We start from the raw sequence: 17,495 nt of genomic DNA on the forward strand, positions 1-17,495 counted from the left end.
GCTTAATAAAATAAATATAAATAATTAAAATAGTGTTCTGAGATAGTAATGCGAACATAAAACACGATATCCCTGCCCAGATAAACAGTTCTGGTGCGTTCCGCCCCGCACAGGGTGGCCTACGAGACTTGTGACGTAAGACCGGGAATGGATCGCGCGGCTTTTTATTTTCGTGTGGGTGATATTAAAAAATTCACAGTGTCGTCATTTTTAGAGATATTCAAGTAATTTTTTACTAGGTTTAATATTTTTGTATTGTCTTTAAATTTATATAATTATTTTTTGTTTTTATGAAATTAGAAACTTCCTCATTGTTGTTTGTTGTCACTGACTTTTTGGCGGAAACGCGAGGAGTGAAGTTGTGTGATTTGTTTTATTATGTCTATTTAGGGTGTGTTTCTTCAGGTTTAAGCGTGTAATAGGGGTGGTTTATTAACTGTTTAATATCTGTGAAATTGCACAAAGGTGGGAAAATGAAATAAATCCGCTGGATAAATTTCTCGGGATCCTCCAAAAAGTCCACTGATAAAATCTCAGTAAATGACCACCATTTTACTGAGATTGTATTTCATCCCATATCATCTCATTTCATTTCTTTTTCGTTTCATTTCATTTCTTGCCATTTTTCATAATAATCAACTTCATTTCATAATATCAGTTTTCATATTAAAAAGGCTTTCATTAAAATTAAAATAAGACTTGACCTAAAGGCTTTAGTTACCAGGTTACAAAACCCCTTAAAAAAATGAACAATCTATGCACTAAACCATAGATTACACGCTTTATTAATTGAGACCACAGACAGAACACTGTTTGAGACATTCGGTAAATTAATGACAGAAAAAACTACGAAACTACGAACCACTACGAACTACACACTACACACGAAAATCTAAGAGCTACAGTAATTACATGCGGTACCTACACATTTGTTAAAAATAAATGAAAAGATAGGAAATTTGTAGATTAATTTTTGGTAATTCTATTCCTATTTCGTCATGTATGGTAAGTAACTTAATTGTCCTTTTGTTATTTTTATCAATCAATGCTTTTACTTTACTTTACTTTTACAAAATCCAAAGAAATCTATACTAATATCTACAGTGGTTTCTACGGATGTTCCGTTCTAACTACTGAACCATGCATCCGATTGACTTGGAACTTGGTATCCATGTAGAAAATAATTGTACTTAATGGATAGGCTAATATTTATATGAGTATTGGACTCCCTAATAATAATGACAATAAATAATAATGTTAATATTAAATGCCCAGCGAAGCGGGCGAGTACGGCTATACTCATTAAGTGCTTATCATTCTCATAGGTCATAATCATGTTATGATTAAAACCTTAACTTAACTAAACCTAAGACTAAAACTAATAAAGGCGTATGACAAAAAACTAATCTTTTTTGTTTACAACAATTAATATCTTCCAGAAAGTCTTATTAATAAAATTATAATAAGCTTGTTCGAGCTTATTGAATGTAATTAGAAATGTAAGAGTTCCGTTACATACAAGAAAAACGTTCCAATAAAATCCTCATAACATATCTATTGCCTTAATTTTTTTTATGGAAACTATCAATGTTATATGTTTAATAAATAAGGGAAATGTTCCCTGTGCAATAGAGGAGATATGTGTAATGGAAGACACGCAGTGTCACTGCCGCGGATCCAACTTACTGGTGTCTACAGGATGTCTGCTGTGGCCAACTGGGCTAAAGATGGTTTCTAATCTAGCATTTAATATTTTAAGGTTATAAAAATAATAGCTAATTAAAGGACCAGAGCCATGTTCTGAATGTGAACATAGAGACATATTTGGCTAATGATTCTGTCATTAACTTAATATTAAAAATATTTTTCAGGACGTAGCCGATCTCGTTCCCCGGTCCGCTCCAAGAATCTATCTAAACAAAATGATATTGTGCGCCGTCGTAATGACAATGTTATGGACTGCAGGGTATTATACATAAAACCTATACCTAAGTTTTGGAATGCTGAAAAAGTAAAGAGTTTTATCCAAGATAAATGCAAATCAAGGGTAAGACATTGTTATTTACATATAGGGTGGGCCATAAAGTTGAGCGGATCATAAAAAATCATATAAAAAACACTACAAAGCTCAGGAAAGAAAAAATATAATTATAATAAAGATTACAAATGGGAATTTAATTTTTTAAAAATAACATCGCTGAGATGTGTGCCATCTACACGTACACACTCTTCCAATCTAGCCCTCAAATTCGTGAAAACTCGCTGGCACATCGTTCGTGGGATATCTGACATTTCCTTGCGAATATTGTCTTTGAGCTGGGCAATTGTCGTCGGTTTATTGGCGTAAACACGACTCTTGAGGTACCCCCACAGAAAAAAATCCAGTGGCGTGAGATCTGGGCTCCGGGAAGGCCATGGAATGTCCCCTCGACGCGATATCAGTTTTCCATTAAACATTTCGTTAACAACTGCCAAAGACTCATTGGATGTATGGGATGTCGCGCCATCTTGTTGAAACCAGGTCCTGCTGTTATAGGCTCCAGAATTATGCAGTTGTGGAAAGAAAAAGTCACGTAACATTGCTGTGTAGCGGTCAGAATTTACTGTTATTGCCTGGCCCCGCTCATTTTCGAAGAAATGGGGTCCGATGATTCCATGAGCCGACATGGCCGCCCGTAACTTTAAGCGAATGCATAGGTCTTTGATGTTTCAATTGGGGATTTTCTTCGGCCCAATACAGACAATTTTGCTTATTGACAAATCCACTTAAATGAAAATGAGCTTCATCCGAGAAGAGGATATTGTTCAAACTTTGAAAACGCTCTAACATTGTTTCGGCAAATGCACGACGTAAATGGTGGTCATTTGGTTTCAATTCCTGTACTAATTGGAGTTTATATGGGTGTAATTTAAGATCTTTGGTCAAAATACGCCTTAATGATGATCTTGATATGGCGAGCTCAGCTGATCTCTTTCGGGACGACTGCTGGAGATCGCGCCGTACAGACACCGCGACTTCGCTTACATTCTCCTCCGTTCTTATAGACCTTGGACGCCCCGCAGGTTTTTCATTTAATGTCAAACCCGAAAACTCAAACTTTCTGACCCACGATCTGATCACACTTTCACTGGGACATTGGTTTAAATCATGTAAATTAAGCTTAACGAAATAAACGCCGCGCAATAGTGCCCGAATCGCCATTTTTGTAATACGCTTTCACACAAAAAGCACGCTGCTCACCGGTAAAACGCTCCATGGCAACTGAATTTCCGAGAACCAAGGAACCTATCCCCACTACCCGCACCCCGCTCCCGCTTTCCCGTCGCGAGTAATGTGATTTTGAAATTCGCACGCCTTTCTGGTCCACCCTGTAGATAGTCAGGCAATCTGTCAAAAATTATCATGATTATTAACAAATACATTTTTTTTATTTCACACAATTTTTATTGGTATCAATCAGGTATATGATACTGAACTAAACCAAAAAAAAGTTGTTTTACAACAAAAGAGGCCTTCGTTGCTGTGGCCTAAAGGATAAGACGTCCAGTGCATTCTTATCTAGCGACACAACTGTGTTCGAATCCCGCAGGCGGGTACCAGTTTTTCCAATGAAATACGTACTTAACAAATGTTCACGATTGACTTCCACGGTGAGGGACAACATCATTTAATAAAAATTAAAGTTTGCGTAATTACTGGCGGTAGGACATCTTGTCCGTCCGCACGAGTAGCTACCACCGCCCTGCCTATTTCTGCCGTGAAGCAGTAATGCGTTTCGGTTTGAAGGATGGGGCAGGGGGGACCTTAGAACTTATATCTCAAGGTGAGTGGCACATTTACGTTGTAGATGTCTATGGGCTCCAGTAACCACTTAACACTAGGTGAGCTGTGAGATCATCCACCCATCTAAGCAATAAAAATTAATTTAAAAAAAAACCATTAGAGAAGAGAAATGAAAGTAATATTTTTTGTTTGTACTATACTGTGATACTGTGGAACTATGGATCTGTTCTGATAGCTAAATTAAGATTTTAAGCATATCTTTCTTTTTTTATCTTTTTTATTGCTTAGATGGATGGACGAGCTCACAGTCCACCTGATGTTAAGTGGTTACTGGAGCCCATAGACATCTACAACGTAAACGCGCCACCCACCTTGAGATATAAGTTCTGAGGTCTCAGTACAGTTACAACGGCTGCCCCACCCTTCAAACCGAAACGCATTACTGCTTCACGGCAGAAATAGGCGGGGCGGTGGTACCCACCCGCCCGCACTCACAAGAGGTCCTACCACCAGTAATTACGCAAGATATAATTTTGCGGGTTTGATTTTTATCACACGATGTTATTCCTTCACCATGGAAGTCAATCGTGAACAAACATCTGCATTATTGCTTTGGGAAACATCAGTAATGACTAAGTTTATTGTTACAGACAATACCAGAAAATATAAAATTTGTGTTACTTTTCATAGAAGACAACGGTGACCCTTCATGTCTGGTCAAATTTGCAAATTCTTACATATGCAATTTGGCTTTGATGGAGCTAGAAAATGTGGAAATTGATGGAAAAAGACTTTTCATAAATTTGGACACTGGTATAATTTTTTTTTTTTGTATCTATTTTCAGATGAGATGAAGCCATTTTTCATCAATAACCTAAGGAAGAAAGGCCATTGTTATATTAATTTTGTATGATGCGATTCACAGTCCACTTAGTATTACAAAGATTAAAAAGTGACTGGAGCCAACTTAGGGCCATAGAGTTAGCTGTCAAGGAGCCAGGAGGTTTGCTTGTCTTGTCGGTCTCATGTTCTCGTTGGTAATGTACAATGTTTATGTGCATGACCAACAAAGTCTTATTGTTCTTGTCCCCTTACAAACAACAGTGGGGTGGTAAAAACAGTGGCATTGTTACACTGCTTTGAGGAAATTAGACTGGAAATTGATAAATGAGGTAGGAATGTTTGGGAAAATTAAACTTGAGCTTGGGAAAATACTATTTCAAACAGACAGTGTATATTTACTGACAAATGGTAATATTTATGATATGAAGGCCATACGAAACGAAGATCTATTTCCTTAAGATTAGTAATTTTTGGTAGCATTTAAATATTTTCTCTAAAAAGTGTTATGAGTGATTTTTGAAGTTAAGCTAAAGAATGGTAATCACCACCTACTAGTAGAACAATTACAATGTTCTCTTCAAGAATATTTACCAAGTTATGCCTTAGCGAACTGGACATTTCAGTGAATCTTACTACTGAGTCCAAAAATAATATATTCTAGGGTGTGTCTGAACAAATATTCTTGTTGAAAACTTATGTCTTCTTCTTCTTGGTCATTTGCTTATTCCTGAGGATCGCAACTACATGTATGTATTTCCATAAAGATTGGTCTGCTGCAATGTGGACTCTGTTGGATGCTGCCCCCACTGCCCTCCTTATAGTGTTCGACCTTTGGCTCATTTCCCCTCCACTTGACCAAGAATGAGAAGCTTTACCAGAGTTATGTCTTGGGGACCGCATGATATGTCCGAAAAAGCTGAGTGTTCAATCTTGACAAATAGAGGAGAGCCGCTCTGTAATGTGTAAACTTGTATACAATATAGTTTTCCTGATTGTATTGTTATTAAGATCGAGGAGTTTCCTATTATGGTAAGTAAGAGTTGGTGCATCACGAAAATCGGTGTTCGGACCAGTAAGTACAAATGCTACTTCGCCGATGCTATTGGGCGGTACGTATTGGACTTAACACAAAAAAAGAGGGTGCATACCCGAAGTGGAACTCTATTGGTGAAATCCACAACTTGGGTGCTGTGGCACTATAGCCCCTGACCCCCTCTTAATGCGTACCCTGATTGTGACGTATCTGAAACAATGTGTATTTTTGAGTGAGCCTAGAATACGTGCTATTACTGTAATGTGAAGGAATATCACTTTAAGGATGTCTTTCCTTAAAAGTGTTGGTCAAAATGGTCTTGTTGGAAACTATATGTATTTTATCTCTTTATTGGTTCTGCTGGATAGGTGTCGCTAATGATGCCAAAATGTCAAGTTTGGCAAAATTGAAATTCTTACTCTTTATGGAAACAATATAAACTTTGTGTTTCGGAGCAATAAGTTGATTTTATTTGGTAGGTGATGATTCATTTTTAAATGCCATTGATGGCCTATGGCCGCATCGCAAACCGCCTTTTGTCGAAAGGATGATTGTGTTACCAAAGGATTTTTTTTTAAATACGAAGGAAACTTGAGAACTGAGAAATGTTCAACACATCTCTTCCGATTTATGACATATGAAATAAAAATATTTCAGATAATCTATTCAACAAGAAAAGGAATATGAACAGAAACATCTTTAAACAGTGAGTTTTTTATATATTATTATTTATTACACATATTATATCTGATATGAAGTTTTCAAATTTGATATAATTTGGCAATGCACTCCGAAATCCGATAAGACCACAACAGTTACATTGCCCGCCTAAATATGTGGGGAAACCTCTCACCAAAACCAATTTAGCGTTCAGTGATGAAACACATACTATGTGAAGTAGTCCTATCCCATTGTTGGTCGTATACCGCTTAACAGACTCTGGCCTAAGAGGTTTTCCGTAAATGAGCAAATAGAATTTATCCAAACGCTTATGCGTCAATAACCACTAACGCATTTAACGCTCTATGGTGTAAGAACTAGGGGCGAAATTCGATTGAATTAATATCTAAGTTTAAGTGTCACCGTGAGATATTAAACCAATTTCTAAACGCATTCGACACCTGTCATTCTAAAATGTAGCTATCTCACTCTTTACTCAACTTCCTTCTTGTCTTTTTCTTAAGTGTTCGGTTGGGTGTGCGCTCATATTAAATAATGCTTATTAATTAATTAAGTGTTTTAATCCATATATGAAAGTCACAATACATTGTGAATTATTCGATTATTAGTTATTTACGTAATATATTCAGATATAGACAGAAATACCACAAGTACCGGTGACCGTCCTCATCGAACCCGTCGCTTGCGACGAAAGGCTCGACTAGCAAATTAACCCACAGACACAGCTCACTGAGTTTCTCGCCGCATCTTCTCAGTGGGTCGCGTTTCCGATCCGGTAGTAGATTCTGCGAAGCACTGCTCTTGCTAGGGCCAGTGTTGGCCACACTCCGGTTTGAGCCCCGTGAGCTCACCTACACGTTAGGGCGAAGCTGATATAGCCTCTCAAAGCTATCAGCATAGGTAGGGGAAAAAAAGACAGAAATAACCAATTAAACAATCAACATTGCCTTCACGGTCTACAATAAGAGAGTTTTGTATCGTAATTTTAGTTCGAAACAGAGAACTCAGTCAAGCCAGAAAACGCAAGATTACCAAAATCCGGTACAGCAAGCCGAGCAATCGCACCAGTCGCAGCCGCAAATGAACGCGAACACCGCAACGGAGCAAACGAGCGACGCCCAAAGCTCGAAACATGAAACATACGGACTCAGTTTGAACTTTTTGGAGTCTTTGAACATAAAGCTGCCGTTACTAAACAAGATCTTCATTGGGAACGTAAGTAATTTATCGATACAAATTAGCTGTCGTGATCTAGGGGACTTGCAAACGCCATTTAACGTTCAAGGTAAGGAAATTGGGTTTTGTTTGGTTTTTTTTTTTGTCACGAAGTTCTTTATGGTACGATGCGAAGGGGCACCCTAACCGAGAAAAAACGTCCGTAACGTAAGATTTTTATTAGTAATGCAGACAGTGTACGACTTAACTTTGTAATGACGTACAATTTTTTGTTTTTAATAAATAAATAAATCATAATAAAAAATGTATACCCGAATAATTTTTTTTTATAACTCAAATAGAACTTAAAATTAATATTTTTATAATAAGGAACTTCGTTCTTATCTGGTGTTCCACGACACCACACATTTTTTTATAGTCGTGAATCTAAATGCTTAGGCCTAGATCCAGATCGGGGTCATAGCGCAGTAGCAGTAGTAGTATGAATCTAAACGGTTGGACTATAGATATCACAGAATGCCATCAACCACCATAAAGCATGATTTTTGAAGTGTAACTTCTAATGCGACTTCCAACTAGGTTGCGTTAAACGTTTAACGCTCCTGGGGAGGGGGAATAGAAAGAGAGAGCGAGATTGAATGCGTGACACTCGAACGCATGCGCGTAGTATACTGTCACAGGCCAACGCGAGCATTAGCAACGTGTAGCGGCCAGTATTTTAATGTAGTATTTGAAAAATGTATATATATTTATTTTTCTATCTATAATTTAAAATATAGAAAGTATAATTGTTGAAGATGTCGCATCTCTTATAAACAGCATTCACAATTACAATCGCAATCCGATTTAAATATGAAGAATCAAGAAAACCACAATACTACATACACATCGAAAAAGAAGTTTCACTTCATTCACGTGCACCAAGTTGCACGCGCACCGTTTTATTATTGCCCGTATCTGCAGACGAGCATACGACCCACCTCATGGTGATTGGTTATCGTAGACCATGGACTTCAGCAATGCCTACCGTAAACCGTGAAATATCGCTTGCATTGATTCCCACTTTGCTAAGCACAACGCGAGACCGCTTCGCCCCCCAAAGCTGACAGTTAGCACGCGCGACTGGCCACGCCCCGCAACCGGATGTGATCTTAAGAACTTTTCAACAGCTGGACGTCTTGGTTACGGAGTCGAAGCTGCGCGAGGTGTTCGGCTACTGCGGACAAATAGTCAGCTGCTCGATAATAGTCAAGGATGACAAGCTGTCTCGGTACATGGCCAAAATTGAATACGACCACCCGGTGGAGGCTGTGCAGGTACTTTTAAACCATTTTTGTTGTTGTTTTATATATATATATATTTGCTCCAATCGTCCAATTCGAAATCGTACGGATCTATTAGACGCCTTTAGCTCTAACACTAGGAGAAGGCTTAGGGACTCCGGTAACCGTACTCGTCGAACTCGACAAAGAGTTCGACGTGCAACCTAACCCATGCATCAGCCCGCTGAGTTTCTCGCCGGATCTTCTCAGCGGGTCGCGATTCCGATCCGGTAGTAGATTCATTCGCGAAGCAGCTGCTCTTGAGTTGTTAGGTCCCATTTGGAGACGCTCGGGCAGCTGCTAGCAAATCCCGCCCCTTCTGGCTGAGCCTTTGCTCGCTCATCCGTCCTGGTGAAACTGGAAAGGCCTCCGGGTCACCAGTAATCCCGCAAACATAAAAAAAGTGAATACGAACACTAATTCCGGTAATGTTATGTTTCTTTAAACGATGATGATGACTTTCTTTCGTAACATACATATCGAAGGAAGAAAGCGAAATGGTCGTAACTGGAAAAGCCCAACTTTACACCAAAATCATAAAACTATTTCAAAAATAACTCATATCATATTAAGAGAGTTAGAAAGTTTAAAATTGATTTATAAGTAAGTTGTATAAAGAGAAATGCTTAGATAATCTAAAACCTATCTGATGATATTATTGTATAATAAAATAAAAAGTAAAAAATAATATAATATAAAATAGTTTCATGGCGCTGGTGTAAAGTTGGCTTTTTCAAATTACGACAATTCCGCTTTCTTCCATCGATATGTACATCATAAACAATAGCCAGAATAAATAAAAGCTTTAAGTAATCCTATATATGGTATAACTATGCATATGCGCTTAGTAGTATCAAAGTACGCTAACAAATAAACAGACAGACACAGAAAATAATTGTAAAAGTCGCTGATTTATAATCAGATTTATTTTTATTTTTATTACTTTCTTTCTCTCAACGTACGGGCACGCCAGATTGTTACAAAACTATATGTATGTCAAACGCTGGTTTCCCCAGCTCGGTGGTTCTGTTTCACCCGGTTATCTTCACGACACACACACTGGGTCTGGACAAACCAATCGAACCCTGGTCGGGAATAGACACGGGACTTGCCCAGCAAGGTATCCTAGGTCCCCGATGCACGTCTAGGATTCAAAAAATGAGTAAATGCACATAAGCACCTGGGACTGCCACACGGAGCTCCTGGACGCGTGCACTGTTCTAGATTCACTAGGCCCTTTGTTAATTTATTATAATTGAACTTCACCCGCGGCTGTCGAATTCGGTTATGTTTAAATATTCTATACTTGGTTGCGTGTTGCTCGGCTCCCGTTCGTTATCGATGTGCTGTGCATGCGATGTAGCTTCGCTCTGTCATTTGATGGATCCGAACGTGGAGATCAATCGGCGTTGTAAAATGTCACATTTAAAATTTGCCGCAAAGACGGTATACGTATACATACACTATAATAATATGTATTGTTTTCGATGACGTTCAGGCAATCGCGATGCTAAACAGACAAGAGCTTTACAACAAACGGATGTTGGTCCAGATGGACACCGCGCCGCGTCCGTTCCCAAACAACCTTCCGAACGGTCTGGGCGGCTTCGGCCCGGGCCTGGGCGTCGACGGCGAACCCCTCAGGGGCGTAAGAGTCCACCTCGAGATGCGGCCCATCAAGCAACTCCTCGAAAACTTGAAGGAAGACATACAAAAGCAGAATCAGGTTAACGATCTGAACAAATACAAAGAGATGCAGAATGCAAACAGTGGCTTCGAGGCCGTCGTCCAGCAGCAGGTCGCGCCGGTCCTCAACCAAGCTCAGATACCGGTCATGGTGCAGCCGTTCACGAACCAGACCTTCGTTGCCGTGCCCCAAATGAAGACCAGCGCCGCTCAGATGCAGGCGGCCACTGAATACGGCCTGGCCATGATGAACGCCCAGCAAGTGTCGCGCTGGGACCAGACCAGCGCGCAGTGGAACGTCATCCAAACTAAGCAGTTCGAAGACACCTCGGCACTCGATGGTAACTACAGCAGGCAGGCGGTCGACGGTAATAGCAGCGCTAATACGCTCAAGTTTCTTTATATATTATTTTGTTTACTGCCTTAGATGTAAGACAATGGACTACATGGTTATTATTTAGATGGGTGGAGGAGCTCATAGCCCACCTGGTGTTTAAGTGGTTAATGGAGCCCATAGACATCTACAACGTAAATGCACCACCCACCTTGAGATATAAGTTGTAAGGTCTCTGTATAGTTACAACGGCTGCCCCGCCCTTCAAACTGAAACGCATTACTGCTTCACGGTAGAAGTAGGCAGGGTGGTGGTATTTACCCGTGCGGACTCACAAGAGGTCCTACCACCATTAAAGAAGCGCTATCTACTCGCGCTGGCGCTGGAACCCGGATATTATCCTGATGTAACTTTTTTTTTAGATAAGCGAGACAGCAGGGCCGCCCCCTCCGCGCAGTCCGTACACGCATTTGAATCTGACAACACCAAGCAATCGACCAGCATGGTGGTCTTTAGTTATGTAAGGAGAAATTGTTTCTTTTCTTTTTTTCAAATTTGACAACTGGTAACAGAGTTTTAAGTGTAGACCTAAGAAAAAATTGATGGATTGCGTGAAAGATGATATGTGTAAAAGGCAAGTGAGCGAAGGAATGATCTATGATAGAAGAGTATGGAAGGAGAAAAAATATTGCTGAAATCAGATTTTTAAAAAAACCGTTGTCCTGTCACAGTTCCTTAACCAATATATTTTCTCATTTGGTGCACATTAATTCGTCAAGTGTGAAGTGGAATTAACTTGTTCGCTGGTATCGCTTGTAATAAAGTAATTTACAGACATTATTGTTCTTAGGAAGCGGTTTGTCCGTACCCCCGGTATTGCTGTTGTCCACGAGCCACGGTATCCACTACAAAGATGTAGACATATCTTTTTTTTTTTTTTTTCTACCATCCAATATAAAAAAAAAACTTGCTCATTTATTGCATAAAGCCATTCAATTAATTCGAACTACCCCCTTTTCTAATCTATTATCGAAATTTGTAGCAAATGAAAGCATAGTTTTTTTTTTCGTTTTCTACGATTATCAGAGGAGGTATCTGTACCAGTACGACTGATTCACGATAGATGGCGTGCGAGTCGCCGCTACCAGCGCGACCGCTCGGTACTGATGAGGGCCGTTTATTTTTTTTATTTTTTTATTGCTTAGATGGATGGACGAGCTTGTAGAAGTAGTTGTAGTAGTTCTGCTTCTAACTGTATTAGGTAGGCGCGTGAGTCGCCACAAGCTCACAGTCCACCTGGTATTAAGTGGTTACTGGAGCCCATAGACATCTACAACGTAATTGCGCCACCCACCTTGAGATATAAGTTCTAAGGTCTCAATATAGTGGCTGCCTCGCCCTTCAAACCGAAACGCATTACTGCTTCACGGCAGAAATAGGTGGTACCTACCCGCGCGGACTCACAAGAGGTCCTACCACCAGTAACGTCCGGTGCTGAAGCTGGCTTGTGACGTTTTATTTCCAGCTGCCTCCGAGCGTGGACCTCCAGGCCCTCAGCAACAAGATGCGGGAGGTCGGCGAGGTGAAGTTCGTGGATGTGCTGGGCATGGGTCGGGCGATCGTCAGCTTCTTCAACGTGCGCGACGCCGAGCGTTGTGTCAGTATCCTTTGTGGAAACCAGCGGGGCAGGGCGAACTGCTTCGCGTTGTTGAAGTGTAACTTCTAATGCGACTTCCAACTAGGCTGCGTTAAACATTTAACGCTCTTGGGGAGAGGGAATAGAAAGAGATAGAGTGAGAGTGAATGCGTTGCACTCAAACGCAACCGCCTAGTATACCTGTTGCAGGCCAGCGCGAGTGTTAGCAACGAGTAGCGTCCAATATTTTAATGAAGTATTTAAATATATATATTTATTTTTCTATATATAATTTAAAATATGTATAATATAAATGTTAAAGGTGTCGCATCTCTTATACATAGCGTTGACTATTACAAGAGAAATCTGATTTAAGGATGAAGAATGAAGAAAAACACAATACTACACGTCGAAAAAGAAGTTGTACTTCATTCACGTGCACCAAGCTGTACGCGCACCGTTTTTTGAATGAGCAAACACTCACTTCAAACACTCAACATAAAAATCGGGCATTGAAAAGGTACCATTGCACCAATGTAATTAGGACTTCAACCTAATGTCTCAATGCTGGCGATGGGGCTCTTCACTTTAAAGTTTACGGACAGCCGTTACCGTACGACCTTTGTTTAAAAAAATCCGAATAGTACAATCTCCAACAATTTCCTTAAGCAAATTTCTTAGAATTCTTTGACGGCTCCAAAGTGGACGGACAGACTATTGAAGTGAAGTACTTCTGAAGATACGGTGAGTCAACTTAATTACGAATTTTAATTTAAGATTTTCGGTTTCTCTCTCGCCTGTAGATGTATTTGATATGAAAGCTGTATTAGTGTTGCCAACGTTTTGTTAATTCGTAAGGTACTAAATTAAGAAAACAATCAAAAACACGTCTAATAGTAATAGTGAACAAAAGAAAAATTCTGTAGGTAAGCCTCAAAACTGAAATGTATGTATATGAAAAAACGTATTTGACATAATATGCGACATGTGCCATTTTCGAAATTGCATATTCAATTAGGTATTGTTTGTTCGTGTTTTCCACTAGAGTTGTCGACTGTAGATTTAACAAATTTGTCACCGGAACATGGCCTGACTTAACTATTCACATATTATAATATATTAATTTAAAGTCATCGTGGCCTAAAGGACAAGACGCCCGGTGCATTCGTATCGAGTGATGCGACCGTGCCAATGTTCCAATACCGCAAACAGGTAAAAAAAAGCCATTGAAATACGTACTTGACAAATGTTCACGAATGACCACCACGGTATTACTCCCGTGTAATGTGCCTAATTTAAACCCGAAAAAAAAATTGTTTGCGTAATTATTGGTGGTAGGACGTCTTGAGAGTCCGCGCGGGTAGGTCCACACTGCCTATTTCTGCCGTGAAGCAGTAATGCGTTTTGGTTTGAAGGGTGAGGCAGCCGTTGTATTATGAAACTAACACTAGGTAGACCGTGAGTTCGTCCATATATTTAAGCAATAAAAAAAAAACAGAATAGACAGCGAAGACATCAGCTTGGAAGATAATTTTCTTTGTCTTCGTAACATTTCTACGAATTTTGATAACCAACGAAGATAAATCGCCTTCGTCACCACAATCGCCAGCCATCTCCTGCATCAATACACAGAAAATGTCCGTTACTCCACAAATCAGTGTGGCGGCCTCGTCCTGAACAACTCACCTGGGTGTTTGTTTCTACGAAATACCCTCACCACTTCGCGATGCCAATACACATAGCAGCTTGAAATATCTCCGGCGCGTCAGCTCTGAAAGACGTGGCATACTCGCGGCAATTAACGCAACATTCTCGCTCGATATCAACACGCGGACTTGAAGAAGACGAAGATTGGAAACACGCTAAGCCTGGATTTGTTCAAACTATCTAACTGTGCCAAGCCAAATGGCAGTTTGCCGTTGCAATTTTTAAATGACCGTGCCAGGCGTCTTGGAGAGCGTTGATGTATCATAGTTCTCCTGTTCTTTGCTTGACAGAGCACAATAAGAATTCGGTCTTCGTTTTAAATGGAGCATCATTCTTAATGTCTTCGTCATCAGAGAATTTATTGTCTACCACGTGATGCGTTTCACCCAAGGAGGCAAAAACATAGAACTCGTAAAGAGAGCATCCCTTATACCTAACACTATATTAACTATGCTTTATGTATTTATTCATCGGAGAGTTACCACTGTATTATTTCATGACTGGCCTTGGTTTTATTTTGGTTCGCTGGTTTACTTGTGTTTATCAGCATCATTAAGAACCTATTTCAGTCCACTATTGGACTTAGGCCTCTAGCGACACACCACGCAACCGGATACTTGGCCTGTGTTTGTTTCTTTATTATTGATGTTTCAATAGATCTTTGATTTGAAATGTTATGATGCCTCCATTTGCTTCTGGTGACTTTTATTATTAGCTTACTAACTTGAGCGTATCGACGTGTGTGTGACGATGTGTTTTTGTCGGCTCTATTCAGCCATAGGACACATTTAGTGAAGGCCAACAATATATCGCAAGTACGGCGAATAATAAGCAATAGGAATATCGATAGTAGGCAGTTTTTGGATTCAAATACTTTGGGCATTGTGCCCAAAAAGGATTATAGTTGCGTGTGTATGTGTCTTGTAGACAGTGATTATAATAAATGTTGGTTCAGTCATCTATTATTAGTCTGGTAATTTTTGGGGCTCTTCGAAACAATTGACATCAGTTTTATAAGCAACATAAAATTTAATATATGTCTTGCATTGTAAAAAGTCTGACACGATCTTTCGTTGACCAAGCTTTTTCCCTCTGGATTTTATCATCCGACAGTAAAAAATGTGAACTGAGTGTTTTCCATGGGTTATTTTATCCCATCGTTTTATCATTACGTAATATCGCAAACGTATAATTACGGAATCTACGTTGACAATTGTCAGGGTTCGCCCGTAATGCGTATGAGAGTATGCGAATACTCGTATTTGAGTCATCTATTATCAAAGGTGGCAATCTGTGCATTTGGACAAAAAATTTTTATTGATATGTCAATACAGATTGATTTGAATATAATCGTCTCCTTCAAAGAATACGGTTCAAAACCTGCATTAAATAAAGGTTAATAGTTAACCTGTTATTTATCTAAGATGTCGTTCCGAAGAGTTTTGTGACTGCCAATCAAATACAAAGTCAATAATTCGTTTTTCTGATTTACCAATCATTGTCCAAAAGTCAGATTGCCGGCTTTGATAATAGTCGACTCATTTCAACGTTACATTACATTTATATGACAATAGTGCTTTGCCAACTTTACCTAACGACTGCGACTGTTGCCGCTTTATTTAGAGTAAAAGTTTCAGAATCACTGAGTTGTGAAAAAGTCGTCTGACTTTTATTATTATCCTAGAAATAGAATATATTCGCTATTACCACAGTGGAATAAAAAATAATAATAGGGGTGTGACTGTGTTATGGACACGGCCGTTTGTTGTACGTGAATACGTCTCGTAACGGGTAATACAGCCCGATGTCGATACAGAAGCGATTTCATCATCCATCTGCGTAATTTCAACCGTCCCAGCTGCAGATGTACTGGCACCGTCGTTGATCCGCTCGGCCGCATTCATTACTTTACGTTGCCGGCACTGCTTGACTCGATCATATGGTGTTTTATTTGTACCATTCGATTGCTGTTGAGATGCCCTTTCCAACCGTATACGATCTCTGTATTTCGATTTGGCTTTTCGACGCTTATAGGCCGACATTATATATTTTTTGATATTTTTATTTTATTTGAACACCTTATTATATTCACAGTTACAATTTTACACTAATGTTATATATATAATTTATTAGTTATATCGATAGATTTTGACGAGAGCTGACGATTGAAACTTGAATGAACGTCGTAGCTTCACCGAGTCGAAAGTTATTCTAAATGGAAATCTCGATACGCAGCAAAATGACCTTCAAAATGGCGGGGCTGCCCCCTCCCCCGCGCGCGATGTGTTACAGTCCTTACTTAGCGTAATAAATTCTTTGATTCTTTAGCTATCCAGTGGTTTAACTGAAATTTGGATGGAGATGATAGATATGTAGCTACAACACTAAACTGTACCCCCATTTTGTTATCATTCCTTTTTTTGGATTGCGTCCCTATGGAAGTAATTTTAAAGACGTATTCACGTTTCATTATAAAGTACGCTAAATACTAAAATTACCTCAAAACGGATGGGTAATGTAATGTTACAATAATAGGAGGGTATCCAAATAATATAATACTTGTTAGGTACCATCTCAATTATCAGAGATGAGGAATCCGTTTTAAAGTACTAAAAACTACGTGGGCTAGACCGAACCGTGGTGGCTTGTGTCAGTCTCCGTGATGGAGGTTTTCACCATAAGCCGTAGTAGTGTTTGCCAGCCGAAGAACGTGAAGTTAATGCCGAGATTCGACGCTTTTTATGAGACCATCATCATTTGTCGCAACATTATAACCTTATCTGGTGATTGATCAGAAATATAAAGTTAACGAATGCTTCGCTCAGAATGGATCATTGTTCATATAAAGTTTGCGCTTACTACAAAAATATTGGTCAGGAAAAATCTTGAGTGACCTCAAGACTTGATATGCGTTACCTGTAGATAAGCGTTGAAGAAATTGAATGTGATTCTACATCGTGTATCTCCAATGAGTACTACAGTGATGTTCTGATATTTTTATTGATTCTTCTGCTGGTTGTAATATACGAGCAAGGCCGAAGATACAATCGTCTTATTTTTTTTTTGTACTAACTTCAAAATATTTCATTGCAGTTATGCCGTGGCGGACAGAAGATAATATTAATGGTATGGTAGGTTGCAAAAGCTCGATAAAACTTGTCACATTTTTCTTGCACGATCACTTGCACATTAAATGATGAAATTAATTTGTGGTTTTATTTTAAAACATCATAATAAAAATTGTTGATCTCAGAAAATACTATCGGATATTAAATCAAAACCTTGATTGTTTG

General features: G+C 39.3%; 1 protein-coding gene across 2 annotated transcripts; it reads left to right on the forward strand.

The window, feature by feature from the left end:
- Positions 1 to 389: 389 nt before the first annotated feature.
- Positions 390 to 17,408, forward strand: LOC101743393 (uncharacterized). 2 transcript variants are annotated; one of them, XM_004925577.4, is made up of 11 exons: positions 390 to 1,005; positions 1,872 to 2,047; positions 4,435 to 4,597; positions 6,318 to 6,366; positions 7,331 to 7,556; positions 8,687 to 8,833; positions 10,338 to 10,893; positions 11,282 to 11,379; positions 12,385 to 12,520; positions 13,177 to 13,239; positions 17,296 to 17,408. In XM_004925577.4, exons 1-10 carry the CDS (start codon positions 999 to 1,001, stop codon positions 13,230 to 13,232), a joined length of 1,614 nt encoding a protein of 537 aa, XP_004925634.1. In that variant the 5' UTR covers positions 390 to 998; the 3' UTR covers positions 13,233 to 13,239; positions 17,296 to 17,408. The 2 variants fall into 2 exon arrangements, 1 of the variants encoding a protein (XP_004925634.1); XR_009975900.1 differs by having other exon boundaries at positions 774 to 1,005; positions 13,177 to 15,460; positions 15,736 to 17,408.
- The last annotated feature ends 87 nt before the right edge of the window (positions 17,409 to 17,495 follow it).

Source organism: Bombyx mori, chromosome 21 (assembly GCF_030269925.1).
Source record: "Bombyx mori chromosome 21, ASM3026992v2".
Classification (NCBI taxonomy): Eukaryota; Metazoa; Arthropoda; class Insecta; order Lepidoptera; family Bombycidae; genus Bombyx; species Bombyx mori.